This window comes from Petaurus breviceps, unplaced genomic scaffold, assembly GCF_028583685.1.
Source record: "Petaurus breviceps papuanus isolate PSGF00001 unplaced genomic scaffold, PetGlider_PUasm1.0 183, whole genome shotgun sequence".
Classification (NCBI taxonomy): domain Eukaryota; kingdom Metazoa; phylum Chordata; class Mammalia; order Diprotodontia; family Petauridae; genus Petaurus; species Petaurus breviceps.
Window position 1 is genome coordinate 16140098 of NW_027185791.1, and position 15494 is coordinate 16155591.

The following is a 15494-nucleotide window of genomic DNA, read 5'->3' on the forward strand; positions in this document are numbered from 1 at the left end:
CAAATGTGCTATAGTTCTGCTTTAAATAACTTAAATATTTTCTTTAATAATATTGCTCATTTTAAAAAAAAACATTAAAATAATTTTTTTAATGTCTTTCAGAGGCTTTTGACAACGAATATGAACTTGCATATAAGAGTCTATCCTCAGAGGTTCTAGGAAAGATGCAGAGAATTGACGCTCCCCCAAGTCTCAGCGTGGAGTGGTGCAGGAAATGTTTTGGAGCACCTCTCATTTAAATAAGGGATGACTTTGAACTTTGACAGCACACGTCAGTCCTGGAGACATTCAGGTGTTGATTCAGACTCCTGAGAACTGCTGACAATCTGCCAGTGTGCGGTATATTCCTGACAGACCTGCAGCTCATGGCCTGTGTGTTGCAGTTGAGAGTCTCTTGATTTTTTAAAATTATTTCTTTTGTTTCTCCTGACAAAAAAGTTCTTTGGATTTTTTCAAAGTTGGGAAAAGTAACTGTAAATCTCTCAAGTCCCAAGGGAAACTAACTAGCCCAATTCTGGGAGCAAGACCCAGAGAAAAGTGCATTTTGTGTGTACATACTTGTGTGTCTCTGTCGATGTATGCATATGCAGCCTATATAATAAGTGTATATATTTATTAAAACTCTTAGATTGCACATTGCAATACAACTTTCTGAAAGGGTCTCATGGCCAGTGAATTGCTGACTGCTCACAAACTGGGCTGTAGTTACTACTAGTCACAATTTTCTGAAACTCTGAGAAGTGCCCTGCCACTGGCTTTATTTTAAATTTCATATAGGCTTTCACTCTTTGTTTATAGATTCTTTTTTGATGGAATGTTATACACCTGATATCCAGTTCCCTTCCCCTTTTTACTCCTTCCTGGTACCAAGATCACTTACTTACTCTGAAGGTGAAAATATTTTTACCATCTAATTAGGTAGTTTAAATGAATTTGAATCTAGGTTTCGTAATAATTTACAAAATTAATTGGAACTTGATCCTTAAAAAAGACAAAACTTTGCCCTTTGGCCTGAATTCCTCCCTTTCAGGCACACCTCAGTCACTTTTTTTTTTAAACCTGTGGGATACCTTGCACTGCAAATGGAAGTTTAATATTTGTAATGTTTGAAAGTTAGTACTTGTAGATTTGCATGCACATGATCCTAAGTGTGCATGTGTATATATTTTTTTACAAGCTGAATGAATTAAGTCTTAAAAGTTAAAGCTTTTGAGCTTCTTATAGTCAATAGATTTAAGAAAAATCATGACCTCACATGCCTCACTTAGCATTTTGTGATACCTTATATGCCTTCTATGAAAAACACACCTTGTCAAGTGTGTTCGCCTTAGCTTCCTTTGTGGGACTAATATGTTTCCTGTTGATTGATATTAAGATCAGTCCGAATTTCCGGGAACCACTGCAGATGAGTAAAGAAAGCATTTGCTTCCAAAGAGGCACTTGTGAATGGTGTAACTGAAAAGCACAAACCTGCCTTCCACCCAGTGTGGATTCTGTTTCAATGACCCTATAATCACTGTACTATTTCCATTCTGGGTTTATCAGCTTAACACCAATGCAGGACACGAGTTTCAGGTATTGTTGAGTGCTGGTGGCACAATCTTATGTCAGAAATTACATGTAATACGGAGACTGTTAAACAGGTGACATGACTCAAGTTTTCATAACCATTACTTTTCAAAAACCTATTTTGCACTATTTGTGTAGAGGATGTATTTTTGCTGTTTAGCCCTAGTTTTTCTCTCAGTCATTTCGGTTTGTAATACTTAGTCACATTTAATGACAAAAGGCATTCGGAATTAACTCGCTATGAAATGCTATACTTTGTGTTATTGGACTTAGAGCCTTCGACACAGTAAAGGGAGCGTTAGGAAGATGATTAGAATGGACAAAACCCTCTTCAGCCTGCACGCTGGGTTCTGTGTGTGTTTTCAGGCTTCTGAAGGGAGTAGGGTTACGTTATTTGTCATCTTTGGCGATTCAGGTTTGTTTTTCTATTTGTCCCTTAATTTTAATATGACTCGGGATTCGTTTTTCCTTTCTCCTGATTTGAAAAAAATCTGACAGAAATTACCTTGAACATTAATCCATGACTGATGCCCCAAGTTAAGTTATACTGTAATAAAAGATTTAAGTATTTGGCTAACATTTTTAAAACTTCAAGATGAAATATTTTTAGGCAATAGTCTAACTCATCTGAGTTTTTTTTCATAACTTGCTGTGTTTACTCTGAGATTACCTATCTTTAAAGATGTCACCTGAGTCTAAGCCCTAGTGTTTTTTTAATTTACATTAACAAAACCTCCTGCTGCTTCCTTTCTTTCAGAATCCCTGATTTTGAATTCAGAATTCATCTGTTTGCTTGACTCTGCTGATCTGCCTTTTAAAATTTTTTTCTGAGGCTTTTTCAGTATACCTAGTGAGAAAAAGATCCTGTAAATTTATAGTAATATCCTTGATGTTGTCACCTCTGCAGATTTTCTGTTGGAAAAAAAAATAAAAAGACTTGTGTCCCCTCCTCCAACCTAGTTAACCCTGAATAATAGTTTTTATGGTTGTTTTATTTGTATTTAATTGACTACCAGAGATAGAAAAAAACACTGTATGAAATGAAGTCTTGAAGACTACTGAAAGTAATTTTTCCAATTATCTGGATTGTTGAACAATAATACATTTTTGGTATTTGTTATTTTAAAGCATTGAAAGTAAATATCGTTATCACTATTAGAATTGTAGAACTAGTCTAGTTCTTCATATTTAGATAATTTAGGTTTCATAACTGCAGAAAAAGATGCTTAAGTAGTTATATGACTTACGCAGACAAAGTTGGCTTTTTTAGTATCAAAATAATGAATCTCAGAGTAACTTCGTCTGAACCATCCATTATCCTGTCACTGTTTTTCCATGGCTTCTCTTTTAACATAAAAATATATTTCAGCACAGGTTCGTAAAGCATAGGATTGGGGTTGGCACAAAGATAATGAAACAAGCCACAAGAAAAAACCTTTTTGAAATTCCTCTTCTGGAATGAAAGACCCAATTAATAAATGATTTTCAGATGCTAAGTTTCAATGCTATGGTGTATCCTGTTTCTACAGATAGCTTAGAGCATTTTCAATTAAGTCCTCTATTGATATCAGATTACCAAAAATCACCAGCTCAGTTCTCCAATTGATGGGGCTCTCTCTCTCTTCATCTAGGTTTAGAGGTGGTGAGGGGACGATGTCCCCTCAGTCTCTACTCTGAGATGAATATGGGCTTCATGGCACGTGGAATTAAGTCAAATGAATTCACTTTGTCATATTTATTGAAGACCTCATTACTTTAGTGGAAAGGCCCTGATAGTTAGAGGCATTCTGGTATGGTGGGGGAAAGTCTGGATACTGAGAGTAAGGCGATGTGGGTCCAAAGCCTGCCTCTGAGACTCAATAGCTTGAATAGCATTAGGCATACATTTTCTCATCTGTAAGAGTAATCCTTTCACAGTCCAGTTGAGAGGATTGTTGCTATTGATTGGTATAGTGCTTTAAAGGCTGCAAAGTGCTTTACTGACATTGGGATGAAAATCTTATGAACCATAATATATTGAAATTAATAAATATTAGCTACCATTTTCTTGGGCACTTTATATTTCGAAACCTTTTCCATCACATCATTTTCAGGCACATTTAAGAACTATGCCCATTTTAGATATGGGATGACTTACTGGTCATGAAGCTGAAGTGTTGGAACTGAGATTTGAGCCTGGGTATCCTGACTCCAATTCCACCACTCTGTACTGCCCCTCACTGAGAGGCCGACAGAATGAGGTCACAGCTGCTGTTCAAATAAGAGGATTTGGTTGTTACCATTAGCTCCTTAATATCTAAGTGACAAACAGCAGCTCGCAGTTAACTAGCTTAAACAGCCTGGTAGGTTTTGCTTATAAGTATCTTTACAGCCTTGTTTATCCTTACATTGATATCACATTTCTGAAAAGGAAAATTAGTGACATTATTCCATGTGAAATTGGTTTCAGGATTGACATCAATTTTTTAACAGCAAATTAAGTGAAGACCATATATATATATATATATATATAGATATCCCTGGTAAGAAAAGTGCTATTCAGCAGTTCTGATAAAAGCCTAGTCAGTTAAGCCATAATAAGTCTTGTTTCCTCTTAGTTTTAGTGTGAGGCTCAGGTTATAAATCTGAAAAATTACTATAATAGTAGTAACTTCAGAGCATCATAATTTTCCGTAGCGTTCAAGCCAAAGAACTGGTGTAAAGTTTGTAATCCATGTCACACTTGGGAATTCTAGGAATGCTCTATTTGTAAGGGATGTTATGTAACTTGTTATGTAGACTAATATTTTTTCTTTTCCAGTTCACTGCAATATAAATGTGTTGCAAGGAGTGATTGGGCCTGGTATTCTTATAGCAACCTTGTTTTAAGAAATTTATCTTAGGACATTTATAGATTTAGACTTAATTGAAAACTCATACTTTAAAATTAGCAAATAAACTTTCACTTAATCACTTAACACCAAAGGTGCCTTTTAAGACAGTAAATGGTGAAATTGAGTATGAAGTTGTCATTAAACTACTTTGGTGCATATTTTATAAGGCTGTAATACTGTTTCTTTCTGCATCATTTCAGTGGTACAAAAAAAAGGGATTGTTTCCTATTGACACAAAGCACATTGAAATCCTTTCTGGAAACGAATTGTACTCCAATAAGGATGAAATAAGATGAATAAATTATCAATTTGTTGGAAAGCTTTCTGCTACTGTAACCGGTTTCTCCTGGTTTCCAAGGCTTTGTGAATTATCTGTTGCATCATATTAACTATGCTTTGACAAATTTCTCAGAAGGGTGCTTTGTGTATTTTGTATAGATCTCAGACTATAAAAGAAAGCTTGTTAATGCATTTCTCAGAATAAAGTTTATAAATTATTTATATTTCTGGCATTTGATTTTCTTAAAGACCCATTTTATTGCTTAGAATGGAAGAGTTCTCACAGCTTTCAGATTTTTGACAGAAACTATTCACTTCATCCTTGCTCTTTCAGAGCCTGACAATCGAGCCTTGGTAGCTGTGTTAAAGCTGGGCTGGTCTCTTGCACTTTTCCTTATAGTGAAGAAATGTAAAGGGCTCCCTGCAGATAATTGGGGTAGGATGTAGAGTTCAACTATAGTTGTATAGTTTTACTAGCTATGTGGCCCTGGGGAAATCATTTAACCCTGTTTGCCTTACTATCATCTTCTGTAAAATGGGCTGGAGAAAATGGCAAACCACTCCAGTATCTTGGCCAAGAAAACCCTAGTGGGGTCATGAAGAATCAGACATGACTGAAACAATAGAAAAAACGAACGTTTGAGATGTTCGGGAATAAGAATGGTACACTATTTCAGCGAAAAATTGAGAGGACATAATACAGAAACGTCCCATAGCCCCTGATACCTTTTTCTGCATTATACAACTATACAGCCTGTTTTAACAGGGTCAAAGGAGAGAATAGAACAAGTGGGGGGAGGGATAGAATGGAGGGAAAGTCTTTCACAATATATCCACAATGGAAACGTTTTGTATAACTACACATGCACAACCTATATTGAATTACCTTTCCAGTAAGAGTAGGTGACGAGGAAGGGAAAGAATCTGGAATTCCAAATTATAAAATCAAATGCTTAAGTTTTTTTTTTTTTTACATGCGACTGGGAAATAAGATACACGGGCTCTGGGGTATAGAGATCCATTTTGCCCTACTGGAGACAGAGAGAACAGATTGGGGGAAGGGGTATACAGTGGGATTGCTGTTTTGGGGTGGTGGGCAGAGTTAAGACAGGAAGAAAATTTGTAACTCAAAATCTTGTGGAAATGAATGACATAAACTAAAAATAGACACAAAACTTAATTTAAAAAAATAACTTGATAGTCCATAACCTTGCATTCTCCTTGGGTTCAAATACCTTTAGATATAACACCCCTCCCCCATGTAACTTTTAAAGTTATCTCATTGGTTCTAAGAATCATAAATAATATTAATAATCAATACTCTTTCCCTAAGACCAGTGGATAGTTATGTGCCCAGGGCATGAACCAGCTGTGGCCACCAAGCAAAGCATCAAGCTGGGATGAACTTGGACTGCTGCTATGCCCCTGACTGACATGAGAATAACACCACCAAAGAGGCGTCTCTCTACCCAGTGTCAGGGATGTATGTCGGCATGACGTTTGTTTTTTGGAGAAGGCAAGGCAATTGGGGTTAAGCAACTTGCCCAAGGTCACACAGCTGAGTGTCACGTGTCTGAGGCTGGCTTTGAACTCGGCTCCTCCTGAGTCCAGGGCCAGCACACTACTCATTGTGCTTCCTAGCTGCCTTAGTGTTAAGGAAGAAAAGTACATGTGTTGATGTATCAGCCCTAGGACTGTGGCAGCACCCAGACATTTTAGCAGATGTATGACAAATAATCAGAAGGGAAAAAAGGCATACATGCCCCCATTTAGGAGATACTCATGCTGTTTAAAAAAGAACAAGGGGCTAGTTAGTACCAAGAGTGTTGTTTGTCTGAAGTTGTGTCCAATAGCAGTGGTTAACTGTGGAAGGCAGTGGATTGGTCCATAACAAATACCGAAATGCCATCTGTAGGTGACCAGACAATATGGTGGGTGGGCATAGAAACCAATTTGCAATAAGGAGTGGAAAAGTATAATTTCTTAAGAGCCACCAAGGAGAAAGAGATGTGGGTATAGCAAATGATTCACAAAATCTATGCTTTTTGCAAATTAAAAAACAAAGTAAAACAAAAACCAAGCCTCCACTTGACAAAAATTATTTATTTCTAACTCATTTTTGACTGGATTCAGATTTCGAGGTGGAGGCTCTCAGGGAAGACAGACGACGTCTCTTGGCAATCTGTTCTTGTCGTTTTTCTTTAGCCTCCTAAATAAAAAAAAAACCACATTAAATGTATGTACTTTATTTGTAGAAAGAACTAGAGTAACAAGTTGTGTTTTGTGATAACAGATGTGCACATATGAACAAGTGTGATGAGTTATATAAGATTATCACCACCACCATCATTATCCTGTCTTATCTAAAAGATAAAAAAACGACTTCCTGAAATTGAGAAAAGCCGTGTACAAACATACCTTCATTCTCTTGGCCAAAAGCTTGGCATATTCTGCTGCTTCTTCCTTGTTCTTCTGCGTACGCTGCTTCTTCAGAGCGATGCGTCTGCGTTTGTGCTGCAAAACACGCGGAGTCACCAGGCGCTGAATCTTAGGGGCCTTAGTCCTGGGTTTTTTACCTACAGAGAAGTAGAATTAATCAGTGTTGCCACTTGTTAGACATGGAAGTCGTTTAAAACTCCAGCCTCCTAAAGACCTATTCCCTTTAATATGAATTTAAAATAGAAAGGTACCCAAAAGCATTTTAATGCTATTCTCATGAGTAAATGTTTATAAGCAACAAACTTAAAATACCTAGAGCAAAATAATACATTTAAACTTCACTAATTGTAATAGGGGTAATTCAGATTACACCCTATTTTTTAAATCTCTAAAGTAAGGAATCTCTCATTGTAATTGTACTCCTTAACTGGCAATATTTACCAATTTACAAATGAAGCCCTAAAAAAAAAAAATCGGGCAAAATTATTACTAGAGGTTTCTGATTTTTTAAGCTAAAGATAAAGAACAAGAAAAAATTGGAAGCCCTTCAGCTGTTAAAAGTATCTATAGTAGAAAATTGAAAGGGGGTGGGGGGCCAGAATCCACCAGTAAAATAATCATTTCAATCCCAGGATCAGTATAGTTTATTTTCCTATCATCCGTTTTTATCACACGAAAACTAAAAACCAGATATGAGAATTTCATTGCTGGATAAAGCTTCACTGATTAACATACTCAAATAGATTTTATGTAAACATAGTTAAAAATAACCGTCTTGGAGAATTCGTAGTCCTAGGCCACTTCAATAAAACTGTACCATACATACTGTATTTTTCAATATACTCTTTTGCTCATAATTTATGAAATCAAGGAGCCATGAACAAACAGGAAGAAGTAATTTGCCATACATCTGTGTCTAAATTTCATTACTGGTTACATGAGAAAACTCCAATCTTGCCAGATGGAACCCCACTGCCTGAAACCAGAAACCTTTTTAAAAAACAAGTTAGGTACAAGAAAATTATACTTCTAATGTGTAGCTGTACACCAACCAGACAACCCAATACAGAAGGCCTTATGTGTGGTTCTCAATCCTTTCTGAGTACAACTTGTTTAAAAAAAAAAAAAAAAGCCACATTAGAAAACAGCATAGTTTCCCTCCAAAAACCTCAAAAGGGTACTTTTACTAAATGATTTTAAAATATATTGCAGAAAAGAATTCCATATTTTAAATGTTACTTTTTGAGACCAATTCAGGAGTCACCTGGAAGGATCCCAAGTTCTATCAGTATCACCTTTAAAAATGTTTATTTTTTTCTAAACAGAGATCCAGAGGCACATACTTTTTATAGCAATTTCCTTCCATCACTATTCAAACAGACCAGGACCCTGCAGAAATCAGTTTCCTTAACCTTTTACTCAAATCTCCTCTTAATAGGATTCTGAGGGATCTCATGGCCTAACTGTCCCATAAAGACAAAGCCATGGCTGACAACAATCCTAGGTCTTGAGCTGTACTTGGCAAGTTAGGTTACATGGCAATCAGGACGTTAAATTTGGGAGTAAGACCAGAGTTCAGGATCCTGCCTCAGACACTAGCTGTGTGACCCTAGACAAGTCATTTAACATTTTATTTTGCCTCAGTTCCCTAATCCACAAAATGGAAACAGCACTGACATTGCATGGTAATAAGGGTCAAATGAGAGCAAACAAAGCACTCTGTAAACCTTAATGCACTAACTACTACTATTTTATTGTATGCCTCCTAATTTCCCTAATACAGAAGACTCAACAGGGCACATGGTAATCTTGAGACCGGACATGGCAGATCCTCTCTGCCCCTACCTTCCTTGTTGAGGGGCTTTCTCACAACATACTGTCGAACATCATCTTCTTTGGACAAGTTGAAGAGTTTTCGGATTCTGCTGGCTCTTTTGGGCCCCAGGCGACGAGGTACAGTGGTATCTGTCAGTCCTGGTATATCTTTCTCACCTTTAAGACAAAAATGTTGAAAATCATGATACCAAAAGCAAACATTTTCAAACTTCCTCACATACATGGTAATGGATTTTGCTTACTACTGGAAGAATGGTTATATTCTTCAGCTGATAACCTAGGTGGTTAACTGAAAAACTAAAATCACTGACATGCCTTTGGACTAATTCAACAATGATTCTACTGCATTAAAACCTGCTCTTGGGGACAATGCTCACTCACTACAACCAATTTACTAGATTTGGGCACAAGTCAGAGAACAGGAACAAAAGAAAAAATCTGAGCCTTGGCAAATGATTTGCCTCAGTTTCTTAATCTGTAAAAATGAGTAAAATATGATCCATAAAGGGAAAAAAGCATCTGGACAACAAGTGACAGTCATTATGAAATGAACTTGTAAGCGCTTCTTAGAGTAACCAAAAACAAGGAAAACAATGCCAAGGCTCACCTTTCTTCACAATCACCAAGTTGAGGACGCTCAGGTTGGCATCCACGATGCAGCCCCGCACGGATTTACGCTTCCTCTCTCCGGTTCTTCGCGGGCGATAGCAGGAGTGGCCCTTGCTGAGCAGCAGGCGCACCCTGCCGTGGGCCAGAACTCCCTGCTTCATGGGGAAGCCCTGTTTGTCGTTCCCCCCACTGATGCGGACCACGTAACCCTAGGGGGGAAAACGGTTCGGTTCGTTATTTACCTGTAGGCACCCAAGGGTTCATCAGAAGGTGAATAAAAGTCTTTCCTGTCTACAACCAAATCCAGATAGAGACGTCACAAAGCCCAGAGCCCAGAGGCCACCAGCCTCATCCCACCTTCCACTCGTCTCCCAGCGCGTCGGCGGACACTTCGGTGGCCATCCGCTTCTCATAGAAGGTCCGCAGCTTCCTCTCGTCATCCACCTCGATGAGCTTCTGGCAGCCCGTGGCTGGGAAGGAGATGTTGAGCTGGAAACAAAGTAACAAGCTGTCAAGGATGGGGGGGGGGCCGGCCCCGCCCCCGCTGCCTCTGTGACCTGGAAGAGGGGCCTTTATCGGCATGGGCCCCCCAGGACCCCCGCGGCCACGGGCCTGCTTCTGAGCGCGCGCCGCCGTCCGCGGCCTCGGGCACCAAGTTTAGCGACAGGAGCCCTGTACCGGGAGGCAGCGGCGGCGCCCGGGCCTCTGGCCACGTTCCACCGAGGCGGCCATGGCGCTCGGGCCGGCGCCCATGCAATCCCGCGCCATCCTCTCGTCCCCAGCGTCCCGGCCACCGATGGCCATCCGCTTAGCCTGCCCCTGCCTCTCGTTTACACAACGCCAGGCTCGGGGAGGGGAAGGGCGGCGGGAAGACCGTCTTAGGAGGCTCGCACTGCACGCCCCTCTCCCCTGCCGGCACGCCCTACCTTCATCTTTGCAGAACCGCCCGCTTCAGACCTGCCACGGGAAAGAGACCCGACTTCCGCTCCCTCCCGGTCACATAGGCTCTCGCAGGTCCCGCGAGACTTTGCAGGAGTTCGGAGTCATTCATAGGCGGGACTTCCTGGGAAAAGGAGGCGGTGCGAAAGAGCCGATTGGTGGAAATGGGTTTCCCAGGAAACCTCGCTCTGACTGACGACTTTCCCTGAGGTCGCGCTGACGTAGAGCCCGCGACTTTAGTCCCGTCTTCCTTTTCCGGGTCGGCTCCCTCTTCCATGTAGATTCCACTCCCGGCCCCTCCAGTTTAGTCCACTCACAGACAGATCACAAATGGAATGTCTTATCCCAGTTTTCTTTCATCTTAGGTTTGCCCTGTATACTATTCCTGGCCTGATCTATCTCCAAGTACTTTTAACCACATTTTAACATATTTCCTTCGACCATTCTAGTATAACCAGCTATTATTCCACTTCTTCCCCGTCGCTGCCCAGTCTGCTTGAAAAGGTCTGCATCTGAGGCTGCTAATTCTCTACCACCCACTGTAGTCAGGCCTTTGAATCTAGTTTCTGGCTCCACCATTATACTGAAACTGTTCCCTCAGAGGTCCGTGACCGAATCGTCAAATTCTATGGAACTTCTTTGGTAATCTTTCTCGACCTTTCTGCGACAGCCAACTGCATCCTTCTGGATAGTCTATGCTCCACGTATCTTCCTCCAACTCTTTGGATGGCCGCTCCTCTTCTTCCTGTTGCTTCAAGGCTCGGTTTTGACTTTCTCTAAACATTCTTTTGGGAATCATATTCGTTATCACTCCGGTACAGATAACTTCAAAATCTTTATCTCCAATCTTGACATCTATTCTGATCTTTAGACTTGGATCTATATGTAGGCTATCTCTGCCTTTACCTCTCAGAAGTTCCACTAATTTAGTATATTCAAGAGCAAGCTTACTATCTTGCTGACTCATAATGACTTCATTTCTGTCTGTGGTTCCACTGTCCAGCTAATCTTCCATATTTTAAACTTGGATATTAACTTGACTTTTCCTCATCTTTTATATTCAATTACTTAAAAAGTCTTACTGATCCTACCTCTGCAAAATTCACCCCAGTATAAACCCTCATTACCCTTACAATAGCCTCCTAATAAGTAGCTACCTCCACTCTCTTCTCCGTCTGTCCCTCATGTTACTAGTAATCTTTCTTATGTAAAGCTCTGACACACTTTTATTCAAAAATCTTCATTCTCTGTATTACCTACAAAATGAAGTTCCATCTTCTTTGCCAGTCATTTGGCCCCCCACCCACCCATGATCTGGCACAATTCCATCCATCCTATCTTATCTTGTATTATTCCCTTCCACACATTCTCTGCTACTGCCAAACTGGTCTGCTCTACAAATACCTTTCCTACTTCCAGGAGTTCCATTGTTCCCATTTCCTTCCTTCTCCTCTTTGCTTGTTGGATTTCTACCCAGCCACCTCTTTTAAAGCCCAGCTCAACACCAATTACTCCATAAAGCCTTCATTGATTCTCCTTTTCAAACCATTCGTTGTCAGTAACTACCATTCCCCCTCCATAATGTCTTACATGTCACCTCCTCTCCATTTACATAGTCATCTCTCTAGTTTACTACCTCTTTCCTGTAATATTGAAATAGCCTCCTAATTGATCTCTCTACCAAAAGTCTTACTGTTTTCCAATCCATCTTCCACACAGAATATTCCAGAGTCCTTAATGTCATTAAAAAAACAAAGTCCTCTGCTTTTGCTTTCTTCCTCCCTTCCACCCCTTCTCTTTCTTCTAATCCCACTACTGATCAGCACAAGAGTTTGACCTTCTTCATGTTTCTGACCCAGACCAGTATGCCCTTGCTTAGGTTAGTCTGGTGACCCTCCACTCCTGAGGGCTCACCATATTAGTGCAGACACCAGATAGGCTTTAGTTTTGCTGAAGCTCAGAATTCCTGATCTCAAACAATCCACAAATTATAGCATCCCCAGCAGCAAGAATTGCAAGTATTTACATCACCCCACCTTTTCTATCAATGAAATAAATAATTAATAAATAAAATAGAAATAAATATCTAATAACATTTATTAAGTAATAAGTAAATATTTAATATAAAGACCCTAGCCAAGTAGGCTAAGAGGGTGTTCGTCCTTATTATGTCTAAGATCAAATAAAAGCTTTTTGCCATTTAAACCCCTTTACAACCTTTCTCTCACTTACCTTTTTAACTTTTAAATTACTTCTAACACTCTATGATCCAGTCAAACTGTCCTTACCGTTCTTCATGTGAAACATTCCATTTCACATATTTGAAGGCTGAAAGAGAGCTCAATGGTCATTTAGTTGAACTAAATACATAAAAGGAATCCCCATTATAACATACCTCGAAGACATCCAAAGAAAGAGAACTTACTACCTCTCTAAGAAGCCTGATCTGCTTTTGTACATCTCCGGTCATTTAGAAGCTTTTCCTGTTCAGTCATTTTCAGTCGTGTCTGACTCTTGTGACCCTATTTGGGGTTTTCTTGGCAAAGATACTGGAGTGGTTTGACATTTCTTTCTCCAACTCACTTTACAGATAAGGAAACTAAGGCCAATAGGGTTAAATGAATTGCCCAGGTTCACGCAGCTAGTAAGTGTTTGAGGCTAGACTTGAACTGAGGTCTTTCTGACTCAATGCCCAACACTATTCATTTGGACACCTCGCTCCCTATTTCAATCCTTCAAATAAAGAGTTATCATTTTCCCCTGAGTCTTCTTCACTTGGAGGAGGTACCCACATTGATGAGATTACAAATCCATCGAAATATTGAAGGGTTGGTTTGTTTTCAGCTAGGCCGCTGATTTCATCGATATGGGGAATTCCCCCTACAATATAAACCAATATTTTCTTTACAACTTGGAGTGTTGGAAATTTGCATGGGGCACTGGGAGCTTTATTGATTTTCCCAGGGGCATATAGATAGTATGTGTCAGAGGACTTGAGCCCATCTTCTTAACCTGGAGGTTAGCTCTCTGTCCATTACGCCATGCCGCTTCTCAAAAGTAAATATTAGGAGCTGGGGGCAGGTGGAAAGGAAATATATTATTGCAAATTAAAAATGTGAGAAATACTGCTGGCTTAGTTGTTAAAAATATTTTAACTCCTGTCTAAAGTTTGAAGAAGAGGCATTGAAGAAAAGCCCTAATTGTAATCATTGAATTTGCTCCCTAACAAGTCCAACTTACACATTTATCACAGTAACTGAGGTCCTTGTATTATTTCTCTATACCTGAAAACCTGTCTTGGCATCCTACCTTGTGCCTTAATTTCTCTCACCAGTGCTGGGAATTACAACCCTCTACTTTTTTTCAGTTTTTATAGCTACATCAATTTTACCCACTGCAATACCTTCACAATATCAGATGACTAGTTACCTGGATCTCACTAATTGTTCCACTTGAGAGAGATGTTTTCCTGACATTTTAGCCTAGCAACAATTTCTCGGACTTTCTAAAATTGCTTTTCCTGACCTGATGAGTTTGGCCCATCAGAACACCCCCTAAGTGCCAGTACTGACGCTAATTTTTGACCAGAGAAAATTGAGGCTTTCACATCTCATTTTACAGAGAACAAAGTCACCAACTTTCATAAATATCTCCAAATTGTGGCTTTCTGGATTGTCAATTTTTTGATAATAGAGACCATAAAAAGTGCCCTTGTATGCCTAATACGGTCCCTTGAACACATATCTGTTTAGTCAGTGTGTGTTTTTGTTGATACTTTCCCCCCTCTCGTTTTAATTTTAAATTTAAAAAAAAATGCTTAAATATTTTTTTGTCCACCGAAACAAGGATTTAAATACTATTCTTCTTCATGCATAGTCTATTACAGCCAAAATGGAGCTGTTGACTAAATTAAATGTTCTGTCTCCCTCTTTAGTGCATTTACAAACAATTCCTCATTCCTGCAACACATTGCCTCTCCCCACCTCTTAAAAATCCTTGTTTCTTTCATGGTTGGCTCAGGCGTTACCTCCATGAAGCCTTCCCTGATTCTTACCCTGCCGCACACATACTTCTCAACTCTGGATCTTCCTCACTTCTCTAGATTCCATTTAGAGTGTTTAGGGCAATCATAATTACATCCATACAGCTCAGATTCCCATTCCAATGCATGCTTTTTGATGGACCAGACAGGTTCCTTAAATCAAATAGTTAGGTAGGTGACCCCACCAAGTATTTAAATGAAAAAAAAAAAAGAATTAGCAAGATAAATAATAGTAGGAATCAAATTTCGGGATCATTCTCACACACCCCTGTCAGGGGTTAAGTAGGTATTATTTCCCCAGAAAAGGTATTTCTCCTGTACATTTAGATGAAGTGGAGGAAAAAGTCAAGCATTCTGCCTTCCTTTAGGCTTGCCCTTAACAATAGACACCGAGACCTACTACAGTCTCTGGATCTTCACTTCACTGGCTCTAGGATCATCAGGCTTCTGCCAGAACTCCTGGGTTCTATGATGCTGTTGCTATTTTGCCCAGATAATTCTTCTTCCTTTTATAATGACTTCAGCCTGGCTGTGTCCTCCTGGGTCTGATACTCACTGCACTCTAGTACTAATTATATACTGTCACACCCTCTACAATAAAAAGCCTCATGCCACCATGTGGCAGACAGAAAACCAGACAGTCTAGAAACAGAGAAGATTAAAATTTGAAGATAACTTACTGTCATTGCTTTCTCCCTTTCTCCCCACCTCTCTTTCTCCTAATCCCACTTCTGATCAGTACAGGAGTTTGACCTGCTTCGTATTTCTGACTGGGACCAATATGCCCTTTCTTAGATTATCCTGGTGACCCTCCACTCCTGAGGGCTCACCTTATTCATGCAAACACCTGGTAGGCTTTAGTCTTGCTGAAGCTCAGAACTCCCAATCTCAAGCAAATCCACAAACTG

General features: G+C 39.7%; 2 protein-coding genes and 1 non-coding gene across 6 annotated transcripts in view; 1 reads left to right on the plus strand and 2 right to left on the minus strand.

The window, feature by feature from the left end:
• The window catches only part of DENND4C (DENN domain containing 4C), a 135018-nt gene extending 130075 nt beyond the window's left edge, over positions 1–4943 (plus strand). For all 3 annotated transcript variants that reach the window (XM_069087917.1, XM_069087919.1, XM_069087918.1), the window contains one exon: positions 103–4943. In XM_069087917.1, coding sequence (XP_068944018.1) covers positions 103–239 — 137 coding nt within the window. In that variant the 3' untranslated portion in view covers positions 240–4943. The remainder of the gene's footprint in view (positions 1–102) is intronic.
• Positions 4944–6066: 1123 nt separating this feature from the next.
• Positions 6067–6205, minus strand: LOC138161179 (small nucleolar RNA SNORA48). Its single transcript, XR_011168301.1, has one exon. It is a non-coding gene; the product is annotated as a small nucleolar RNA SNORA48 (small nucleolar RNA).
• Positions 6206–6806: 601 nt separating this feature from the next.
• The window catches only part of RPS6 (ribosomal protein S6), a 63187-nt gene continuing 54499 nt past the window's right edge, over positions 6807–15494 (minus strand). The window contains exons 2-7 of one of the 2 annotated variants that reach the window (XM_069087923.1): positions 10532–10578; positions 9963–10094; positions 9604–9814; positions 9006–9152; positions 7140–7297; positions 6807–6930 (exon numbers count right to left, since the gene is read on the minus strand). In XM_069087923.1, the coding sequence (XP_068944024.1) occupies positions 6835–6930; positions 7140–7297; positions 9006–9152; positions 9604–9814; positions 9963–10094; positions 10532–10537 (750 nt within the window). In that variant the 5' untranslated portion in view covers positions 10538–10578 and the 3' untranslated portion in view covers positions 6807–6834. Of the gene's footprint in view, positions 6931–7139; positions 7298–9005; positions 9153–9603; positions 9815–9962; positions 10095–10531; positions 10616–15494 lie in introns of both variants that reach the window. The other variant, XM_069087924.1, reaches the window with a different exon arrangement.